The sequence below is a fragment of the Microtus pennsylvanicus genome, chromosome 8 (genome assembly GCF_037038515.1).
Source record: "Microtus pennsylvanicus isolate mMicPen1 chromosome 8, mMicPen1.hap1, whole genome shotgun sequence".
In the NCBI taxonomy this organism is placed as follows: Eukaryota; Metazoa; Chordata; class Mammalia; order Rodentia; family Cricetidae; genus Microtus; species Microtus pennsylvanicus.
In genome coordinates this window covers 3,598,537-3,610,000 of record NC_134586.1, presented here as the reverse complement: position 1 = coordinate 3,610,000, position 11,464 = coordinate 3,598,537, and the positions used below count along the sequence as shown (strand labels likewise).

The following is an 11,464-nucleotide window of genomic DNA, read 5'->3' as shown; positions in this document are numbered from 1 at the left end:
TTTCTGCCTCCAGGAAACAGAGGGTGTGGAGCAAAACAGAATAGGCCTTTATAGATCCCCTAGGTCTAGGGCTTAGAACAAGAGGCTTTTAAGTTAAAGGGAAGATCACTCAAAACAAATGGGACTTTTAAATAAATGATATAAAATCAATCTTATATGTTTATATTCAGCAGCATCTAAGTATAGAAGCTACGACAGAAAAATCTGCTTGATTCTCAAGTTTTAACCCCGGCACTAGGAAAAAAAAAATCACTGCTTAATGGTGAAATAACCCAAACTTTAAAAATATTTGCTACATCCTTAAGGCAGCCAAATATCCAAGGTCGACTTCATGGTCCCCAGAACCATGGGAATGGCGGAAGGAGAAGAACACAGATGACCGCAATATAGAAAGGCACAGTCTTCATCAGCTGCCGAAGACAAACAGTGGAGAAGTCAGACCATTACGTGTTGGCAACGAGAGCCAAAAGCGTTACAATTCCAGTCTTCCATCCACACCACAGCCAGAAAAGGCCTGAAATAACAGAGCCCATGAGACATGCTTATATTCTTGCTTTCTTTTTTTCCGTGTGTGTTGGGAAGGGGGGGATAGACACGCCCATGGGTTTGTGCGCGTAAGTACAGTTCTCGTGGAGACCAGAAGAGGGCACCAGATCCTTTGGAGACAAGGGTGCTGAGACCCACCAAAACTTCAAGAGCAGCAGGTCCAAGGGTCCCAGAGACTACATCCACAAGCCAGGGCCTCAATCTGCTGTGTCATCTTCCCACGGAGCCATTTCTTTGGTGGTTTTTCTTTTTCTTCAGCTAATTGTAGCTTTGGTTTTGGTGTTTTGGTTGGTGTTTGTTTCTTTGTTTGAAAAAACGTCTCCTGCAGCTCGTGCAGGTCTCACCTCAGTATACAACTGTTGGGGTGAGGGGGTCCTGAGCATCTAATCCTCCTGCGATCCCCAGTCCCCCACGGGGAATGCTGAGACACACAGGTGTGGGACGCCTGTCCTCTTTACAGCCTCTTCAGTGGTAAGTTTGTAACTAACTGTAGAGCATTGAATTTAGGTAGTAAGTGTCTAGTGCCATCTGGTGGAAGCTTGGCCCATCTACAAACAAATACACTGTGTGGGCACGTGCACATGCGTGGTTCTTCAGACACTTCCTTCCTTCCTTCCTTCCTTCCTTCCTTCCTTCCTTCCTTCCTTCCTTCCTTCCTTCCTTTCTTTGTAGTGTATTTCACCAGCTTAGAGCCCCCCTAGTTATCTAGGCTGGCCAGCCAGAGCGCCCCAGGAAGCCTGTCTCCATCTACCGGATGCTGGGATTACAAGCACAAGTCACCATGCCTGGCTCTTTTTAGGCAGGTTTGAGAGGTCAAACTCAGGGCCTTATGGTTTTCTGGCAAGCAGCTTACCCGCGGAGGCCTCTCCCCAGCCCCAAGTAAGCTGGTCTCTAGAGGGTAATATCAAAGCCAGGCATGGCAGCGTGCCCTTGGGGGGTGGAGGTGGGAATATCAGGAGCTTGAAGCCAGCCTCTGAAACATGAGCTCCAGTCCAGACATAATGAGCCCCTGCTGGAGCATGCCCTTCCCATGTGATGGGGGACGGTTCTAAGGTCCGTGTTAGCCTGCACTATGACAGTGAGCCCCTGCTGGAGCGTGCCCTTCCCATGTGATGGGGGATGGTTCTAAGGTCCGTGTTAGCCTGCACTATGACAGAGTGGGCCCCTGCTGGAGCGTGCCCTTCCCATGTGATGGGGGACGGTTCTAAGGTCCCTGTTAGCCTGCACTATGACAGAGTGAGCCCCTGCTGGAGCGTGCCCTGCCCATGTGATGGGGGACAGTTCTAAGGTCCGTGTTAGCCTGTTCCAACAAGACCCCTGTCGTAACAGGCATAAGAGGTCTAAGGCACAGCATCAGTGAGTCCCCAGCTGTGCTGTCCGAATCCATCACGCTCGCCTTGGCCACCTAAATCGTGTACGCCCCAGGGAAGTGGCATTACTGAGCGAGAACCTAGTGACATGTCTGTGTGACCACATGAAGTCCAAATGTCTTTATTATCTAATTTGTAACTAAATAGTTAGTTCTACATTTCAGCCAGGGTTTTATGTCCACACTGTGGAGGCCTGGGTAGGGCCCTGCCTTATGAATAACAAAAGTCACTGACAGGCATATACACAGTGCACAGAGAATGAACAAACACATAAACACATGTACATGTGCACACATGTACACAGTGCACAGAGGGATGGACAAACACATAAACACATGTACACAGTGCACAGAGGGATGGACAAACACATGTACACATGTACACAGTGCACAGACGGATGGACAAACACATGTACACAGTGCACAGTGCACAGAGGGATGGACAAACACATGTACACATGTACACAGTGCACAGAGGGATGGACAAACACATGTACACATGTACACAGTGCACAGAGGGATGGACAAACACATGTACACATGTACACAGTGCACAGAGGGATGGACAAACACATGTACACATGTACACAGTGCACAGAGGGATGGACAAACACATGTACACAGTGCACAGAGGGATGGACAAACACATGTACACAGTGCACAGAGGGATGACAAACACATGTACACAGTGCACAGAGGGATGACAAACACATGTACACAGTGCACAGAGGGATGGACAAACACATGTACACAGTGCACAGAGGGATGACAAACACATGTACACAGTGCACAGAGGGATGACAAACACATGTACACAGTGCACAGAGGGATGGACAAACACATGTACACAGTGCACAGAGGGATGACAAACACATGTACACAGTGCACAGAGGGATGGACAAACACATGTACACAGTGCACAGAGGGATGACAAACACATGTACACAGTGCACAGAGGGGTGGACGAACACATGTACACAGTGCACAGAGGGATGACAAACACATGCACACAGTGCACAGAGGGATGGACAAACACATGTACACAGTGCACAGAGGGATGAACAAACACATAAACAACTATACACTATGACAGAGCCGACAGCTGGTTACAAGGACATTGATGCTCATGCGGACAGAAGCCTGCCCTCCGCCCTCTCTCTTTCCTCTACAAGAGGGGAGGTACCTGGAATCTCCTAGTTTTTCTGTGAACACAGTGCTTACATTCCTGTCTTCCTTAACTCCAGCACAACCCCTTAGGACACAGACGATGGCCTTGATCTCACAGGAGGGAAGTCGGGTCCAGAGAAAGGCTAAATGTCTTCTTGAAGCCTGGTACACAGGGAACCGTAGGTGTGACAGTTCTTTTCTTTGTACTATTATAGGCTTCCTTTGCCCAGTTGGCACTCTAAATACCTATAAACTCAAAAGCAGCTCAAGGACTATGTAATCTCTTTTGACCAGGAATGTCTAAAACACATCCATGTTTCAAATTATAAATACGTCTCCCAAAGGTGGAAAAGAGAGTAAGAGCCTGAATGTCCAGGTGGCCTGCTGGTTACTTCCCTTCCATGGAAAAAGAAGACAGTCCCCAGCATGGTTTTCAAATGCATTTGTACAGAGCATCAGCTGGACTTCGGGTTTTTCCTCTCATCAATTCCGCTTCTCCCCTGTGCAGGGCACGCTGTGAGAACTCAGCCTGCACTCCCTTCAGGTGGGCTCCCCTGGACAGCTCTGCATGAAGAGACTCATGGCTACACCCTGACCTGTGCAGTGGTACCCCCGACACACCACTCACCCCAACCCCGGGGAAACACTGCTCTGACTTCCTGGCATTTGTCATTCAGTTGACCCCTAGCTTCTCAGGCTGCCAGGCTTCTGGGAGTCTGAGTTAAACATGACATCCTGTTACATCTCTGAAGAGGCCCCGATGAGATCAAAATCTACTGTCAGCCCCCTCGATCCCCAAACTTCTAGATGACAAGAAACCTGCAGCTATTAACACTGTTTCTTGGATATGTGGTGAGCACCTCGGATTAACCGCAGTAAACTAGGTGGCGGCTGGGGAGATGCCTTGGCACTTAGAGTATGCGCTGCCTTTGCAGAGTGCCTAAGCGAATCAGTTCACTAACTGAATTACCTTCTTCATTGATGCGTCGCCTCTACAGTTTTTCTGGAGGGCCAGTGTCCTCAACAAACCTCCAAAGCAAAAATCCTTATGCCTGTACTGCTCAATGGACTTCTATTAATGTCTGCCTTCTGGAAACATCTTCAAACATCTCCTTGTCATTCCAAGATCACGCCCTTGGTTCTAGCCTTCGGGATTGCTGAGTGGTATCCGCCCTCCATCTCCTCCATCACCCCCCTGCCTCTGACTCCATCTCTTCCACGGGCTCCAAGGCATCACCCCTGCCCACTGGCACTTTCTGTTGGCGACAGCAGCATCCCCACCTGTGATACTCCATGTGGGAGGCTTAATGGGCAAACAGAAATGGGGCCAGCATGACCAGGAAACTAACTTTTAAATACTATTTCATCTCAACACTGACTTCAATTAGTGGCCAACAGATGGCTCGTAGCTACTACACTGAACAGTTCAACTCTGAAACACAAATGAAATGCAAATTCTACACCATTCCTTAGCTTCAAAGATAATGTCCACAGTTGAAGAGCAGAAGGAGGGAGATGAGCAAGGAAGTCAGGACCGCGAGGGGTGCATCCACCCACTGAGATGGTGGGACTGATCTAAGGGGAGCTCATCAAATCCAGCTTGGACTAGGACTGAACAAGTATGAGATCAAACGGGACTCTCTGAATGTGGCTGACAATGGGGGCAGACTGAGAAGCCAATGATAATGGCACTGGGATTTGATTCAACTGCATGTACTGGCTTTTTGGGATCCTAGTCTGTTGGGATGCACACCTTCCTAAGCCTGGAGGAGGGGGGAGGGCCTTGGACTTCCCACAAGGCAGGGTACCCTGCCCTCTTTTAGGACTGGAGGGGAAGGGGGAGGAGGAAAGGGAAGGGAAATGGGAAGAGGGGAGGAGGTGGAAATTTTGAATGGTATTATTTATAAAGCAAAAAAAAAAAAAAAAGATACTGTCCACCCTCCTTCAGTTCACAGACAAGCGCTGAGCTACGTCTCTGCTCCTATAATTTCCCTTCACCCTTCCAGAACTTTCCAAACACAAATGTGCCATGGACCAGCCACAGGACCCCCTGCACTTCCTTCCTGCAGGAAGCTGAATTCACCCCTTCCACTCTCTTCCCACCCATCTTTCTCCTCTACCAGACAGCTCTTCCTAGACCCTCTTGACCCCTCGCACTGCCTGGTCTAGCCTGTGCTCCCTTCGAAGCATTCTCACCCTGCCTAGGAACTCTGTAGGGCGGAGGCTAGACTTTTTGAGTGATATCACTTGGTTTCTGCCATAGGTGTCAAACCACACTTCAGCCTGGGCCTCCAGGAATCTAGGAAAACATTGCTTTAAACTTGAATCATCTGTATGCCTAGTGACATCAAGTCAAATTCTCAATTCAAAATCTTAAAACAAAGGGAAGTGCCACTCAGTGGTCCCTTGTCAAACTCCTGCCTGAGCCAAGTTATGGTTTTTATACTGACTGCATAGGATCTGTGTCTCATTCCTGTCTGTATGACCTGTGTTTTGTCCCTGTCTATGATCTCCATTCCTGTCTGTATGACCTGCATCCCGTCCATGTCTGTATGATCTGTGTCCCGTCCCTGTCTGTATGACCTGTGACCCGTCCCTGTCTGTATGACCTGTGGCCCGTCCCTGTCTGTATGACCTGTGACCCGTCCCTGTCTGTATGATGTGTGTCCCGTACCTGTCTGTATGATCTGTGTCCCGTCCCTGTCTGTATGACCTGTGGCCCGTCCCTGTCTGTATGACCTGTGACCCGTCCCTGTCTGTATGACCTCCTACAAGTTTGCCTCTGATCTGGACACACACACACACACACACACACACACACACACACACACACACCAGCCGCAGCAGTCATGTAACTAAACAAAGAAGCAAAGGAAAGTAGTGAGAGGGTTACTGTGGGTTCTCAGCGATTCTCCGAAGCTGTTTGTCACCTGTTTTCTGGAAGGAAATTCTTTTTTAACCAAGTAACGATGACAATAATGGACTTGGTCACAGCTCTAGATAACTTTCATCCTGCAAAGACTAGCATTCTGGCATCTGAGCATATCAGGACCTCCAACACAACTGACGCAGGAAATCTCAAAGGCCAGCATTTGCCTTCCGTGTTAGGATTCTCCACGGACGCATCCTTTCTGACATGCCAGTGCAGTCGATAAAAATGATTCCTAGTCCACTTCATATACACATTTAGAGCTTAATTCTCCTTCTCTTACTTTGACATTGAATAAAATGTTACTCAAAGAATTAAAGGTCACAGAAAAGGTCCTGTGGATACTCCAGACAAGACAGTAGCTGCATTAAAAGGTGTGTTTTCTAGAGACAGAATGGAAAGACAGTCTTCATTCTTTACAGGAAATGAACTGCTTCCTATAGTGATATTTCATTTGTATTTTAATAAATAAAGCTTGCCTGAAGACCAGAGAGTAAAACCGCTGCCCTGGTCAGCCTTACAGACCAGGCAGTGGTGACACACACCTTTAATCCCAGTAGCCACACTAGTTTGCCATAGAAACCAAGCGGTGGTGGTGCACGCCTTTAATCCCTGCTCTAGAGAGGAATATAGGACAGGAAGAGACAGCTCTCAGACACAGCCTCATTCTGAGATTCCTGGAGGCAGAGTTGCCATTTCAGACTGACATAGAGGTAAGAGCTAGTGGCTGTCTGTCTTGCTTTTCTGACATTCAGGCTGAACCCCAATTTCTGTCTCTGGATTTTTATTAATCGTGCTACAGCTTCCTGTCTGCCAGCTTGCAATTAACCCACCCATGTATTGAGGGAGAGACCCTGTCCCCAAATCCATGGTGGATGGACTCCTGAGCCAAAGGACACGAGGCTGACGGACGGTCTCCATGCACAAGTCCCCGCATGCATGTTTATCCTACACACACACATATGAATACATACAAACATCACACATTACATATGCAAAACTATAGCAATTCAGAGTCTAACTGTGATGGCTAATCACAACAGCCATTTTGATGAGATGGAGAGTCAGCTGAGGGAAGGGTCTCTGGGTATGCCCAAGGCAGATTATCCTGAGAAGGCTGAGGTAGAAAGTCTTGGCCACTGTGGGCGGCACCATTCCCTGAGCTTGGTCCTGGACTGTATACAAACAGAACGCGATCTGAGCGGCAGCTCTCGTCAGCTCTGATTGGCCGGTTCAAGTTCTGCTGCCCTGCCTTCATCATGATGGACTGCATCTTTTAGCCAGGAGCCAAAAATAACTTGTTTCTCAACTGAGGTTTTGGTCAAGGTATTTTATCATAACCACAGGAAAAACAACAAAACGCCAACCCAGATATGACAAGCAACCATCAAATTATAGACATTGTCCCTGACAACGCAATGAGTTTTGCAGAAAGGACTTGCCTGGTTCGTTTTTTCAGAGACCTAACAACACTGTGCCCAGCGGTCTTACCTCTGCGGCTAAGTAGTTCCCGGTTGCAAGATGTTTAAATCTGAACAGGCTGTTCCACTGTCCTGCACCACCCCGGCACGGATCGTGGTGAACCACCTACAGAGGAGAGTTTTGGTGTCAAAACGGTATCCACACGCCAGCCAGCAACTGACAACAGCCAGAATGCCCCACGGAGAGCACCAACGCATGGAACGTGGATCATGAGGGCACGATGAGGGAGAATAACCAAACTCTCCAGTGGTGAGCAAGAGGCACGTCCTACCTCACCTGAGGGTGCCAGCGCCTCACACCTGCAAACACTGCCTTCCTGCTTTTGCCATGTTCCCTGTCAGGGGACGGTGGCTCACAAATAAAACCCCAGTACTTGGGATGATGAGGTACAAGGATTGCCAAAACGTTCAGGGCCACTTTGTGCCTCAGGGTGAGTTCCAGGCCAGCTTGGACAATAAAGCGTGGCTCTGTCTGATATATATTACTATTAGCCTACAGGATCGGGAAGGTCTAGGCAAAACACCCGCTCCACACCAGGCACCCACGGGCTGCATGAAACCCCTTCCAGGAGTTACATAATGGTACCTCCAGCTCGCTTAGGAGAGCTGGCTGATTTCAAACCTGTGACTGTCCTCCTGCCTCAGCCTGGTGAATAGCATTCTTAACTATCTTGATTCCAATGGCATCCGAAGGGGAAAATCGGCACTATTCTCTGTGGCTGTAAGTTCTGTCTCTGTCTCCTCTAGCCATGGCTCAGGCAGAGGCACTGAGGGGCAGGGCTTCCGGTCTGATCGGCTCTGATGAATACACAATGGGATTTTTCTCTTTTTAACCCCTTGATTTATTTGTTCTGCTTTATAATAGGTTGCATTGTGATGTATTCCTTTCGATTGGTCACAGCCACAAAGAGCTGTGTGTCAATTCACAAAATCATTCCATGATAAGGGCATGCCGTCAATGTTGCCCACAACAGCAAAGCCAATGGCCTAACAATCTTTACCTTTTTGTCTCAATATTTAGTAAAAGCCCCCATAAAAGTGCATACCTCTATTTCCCAGAGTGCTTTAGAGCTAGTAGCTGAAGTTGCTGATTGACGTAAGGTTGTTCGAAGAAAAATGTGCTGTTTTTTCTCATAGTCATCACAGGTCAGAAACTTCTCTTGTTCGGCGTGAAACAATCTCACAACATCACCCTGGAGAGACAAGCAAAGACACACTGACCTTCCAACAGCCACCGGGACCCGCAAACAGGAGTCCTGGCAGTTCCTTTCTGGCCTGGGCATTCTGAACTGTAGGGCCAGCCACATTCCCCTACTGACTATGGACACATTTCAGATTGCTGGGGTCTGGTGCAGAGCACATGAGAATGAAGGTTTGTGCAGAGGGCTGACTCACCCCTTTCAATACATCCTCTCGATAGGAGCTGAATTTCATGAATAAAGTGATTTTCCAGCTAGTGTTACAATTGACAGCATTCACCTATTGACGGAAACAAATGGTAAAAGACGTAAGACAGTAAACTCTATATTCTGTACCCAAACATTACCGTCTCAAGCAGGACAGGAAGAAAAAAGACAACAATGGACAATGAAGAATGGGCCTCAATAAAAATCTTCTTCACGGGACCCTTTCAAGACAGCTAGGACCAGCGGAAGCCCGAGGATACTAACAGGAGGGTGCTTGAGAGAATCAAGAAATGACAGCATCTCCCTCCCTCCTCCTCTCCCTTTTTCTCTTCTTCTCTCCCTCCCTTCCTCCGTCTTTTTCTCTCTCTCCTTCTCTCTTCCCCCCTCCCTCTGGAGAAAATCAGCACCCACTCCTTCCCCGCCTGGACTTGCCTCTTTGCAGCCGGGGTTGTCCAGGAGCTCCACGTTGCTGGCGTGCAGCGGCTGCCCAGCGTTTACGGGCATCAGAACAACTTTATCTCCTACAACGATCTGGGAATCAGAAACAAATCGTGATGCTCTGTGAGCTGGAAACTTCCCAGCAGTGCTCCCCAGCCACCTGCCTCCTGGTCCAGTCATTCTACACACTGTGACTTGACTTCTATCCCAGAGAAGCATGTTCAAATACATGACCATGCGATCACATCCTCTGGTGACTGCCAAACCCCATCCCTCACTAGTCTCATGTCAGCTGGGGATCTGCAAAGGTCAGAATTAGGCTATTTTTTTCCCAAAGGACCTTGCAGCAGACACAGTGAAGGTGGCTACCAACACGCTCTGCTACTGGAGCATCAGAATCTCATCAGGGCAGCCGAGAACACATCGCTCTGTGCTCCCTCCCCACCTAAAGGCTGTACTTCCTCCCCATCGAAAGCAAGTCTGGTTAATTACTTGTCCCAAATCTCAGAATTATGGAGCATCTGATCTCTGGGCTCAGGAACTACAAGGCAGGGCACGGCCTGTAAAAATGGAGGCTTTGTCCGGCTAGGAACATTTGGTTCCTTCTTACCTGAGACATCCCAAACCAGAACTGTAGGAGCCCATGTTTCCATTAAAATAAGAATTATCTGGGCTCCAGTGGAAAGTACTAAAATATCTAAGCCTGTGCTTACATTCGCCTGCGTGATAACAGCAATGTCTGCTTTACCTGCACACATCTGTGTATCTAATTCAATTTCAGGGAGTTAAAATTACCTTTTCTTAATGGCAAAAACAGTGATTTTAGTAACGGGAGAGAATTAAGCTCCTGTTTGTTTGTTTGTTTTCTAAGATTTATTTATTTTATATACATATAGATGAATGTTTTATCTGTATGTATGAATTTTTGCCAGAAGAGGGCATCAGATCCCACTATAGATGGTTGTGAGCCACCATGTAGTTGCTGGGAATTGAACTCAGGACATCTGGAAGAGCAGTCAGTGTTCTTAACTACTGAGCCACCGCTCCAGCCCTCAATTTCTTTAGCAGATGGTTATGTGGCATCTACTTTCCCAGCTGTGGGGCTTTCCCACTCTGAAGCAGAATCAAAACCTTCCCTTTGGGTGTTTTACACCAATTATATATTAGAACAATTAAAGATTAGTTTGATATGTAAATGAGAAAATAGTTGGAACTCAGAAATCTCCATGTACCTTAACCAAAACACACGTTCACATTTTCAGTGTCACGTGATCCTAAGCGGATAATGTCAAGGAGTTGTGTTGACACAAACTGTATCTTGAGATCCACGTGTGTCCGAGAAGCCTCAAGTTCACTAACCAAGCACAGGAAGGCTGCCCTTGGGTTTGTGGGCTGACCCCTGCTGTTTGCAGGACGGGTCTCTGGACCTCATCCGACCTTCCAAATACTCAGATACAGGAAAAAAAAATTAAGTAAATCTTTTTTTAGATGGGGCTTAAGAGGAACTAGGAAAAAATGTGTATAAAAAATAGTCTGTAATCTTGGGGAACTCACATTACTAGACATATGTTAAACTATTCTCAGGCACTAGGAAACTGTCTGTTGGATGCACAGTAGGAGGGTGAGGCCCTTTTATTTTACATGTTACAACCCCAAAGCACTTCTGTTGGGTCTGTGTTGCCGCCATGTCACACTCAAGCTGGGACGTCACTGTTGACAACGCCACCTCCAGCTGGCGGCGGTCCCTGCGGCTGGCGGTCCCTGCTTTGCAGCGTTACATGGGACAGTAAAATGCACCTCACCAGGGGACTCAGAAAGACAATGTTCTAGCTCCACCTCTGCTACCAATGACAGGCTCACCTCTTTGCAAAATCGCAAAATCTGCTTGCCTGAGAGTCCCTCACTAAGCATCAGATTTTCCTCCTGACTGAAAAAAGAATCCCACCTCTTCGTTCTTCTGAACTTACCATCAGTGTAAAGGACCCTTGTCTCATTAGGTCAAGACTGAAAATGAAAGAGTAACTGCTCAAACAGAAAGAAGTCACGTGGAAATAAAATATTGATGTTTTCTGCTCCTGGGAGTCGTTGGTGGGAGTCTGGTAACTCAGCTGCGAGTGTGGGCACCTAT

General features: G+C 47.7%; 1 protein-coding gene across 1 annotated transcript in view; it reads right to left on the bottom strand.

Annotated features, from left to right (window-relative positions):
- Itpr2 (inositol 1,4,5-trisphosphate receptor type 2) overlaps window positions 1-11,464 on the bottom strand; it is a 411,976-nt gene that overhangs the window by 315,457 nt on the left and 85,055 nt on the right. The window contains exons 6-9 of the mRNA XM_075982281.1: window positions 9,331-9,429; window positions 8,888-8,971; window positions 8,539-8,685; window positions 7,503-7,598 (exon numbers count right to left, since the gene is read on the bottom strand). Of these exons, the coding sequence (XP_075838396.1) occupies window positions 7,503-7,598; window positions 8,539-8,685; window positions 8,888-8,971; window positions 9,331-9,429 (426 nt within the window). The remainder of the gene's footprint in view (window positions 1-7,502; window positions 7,599-8,538; window positions 8,686-8,887; window positions 8,972-9,330; window positions 9,430-11,464) is intronic.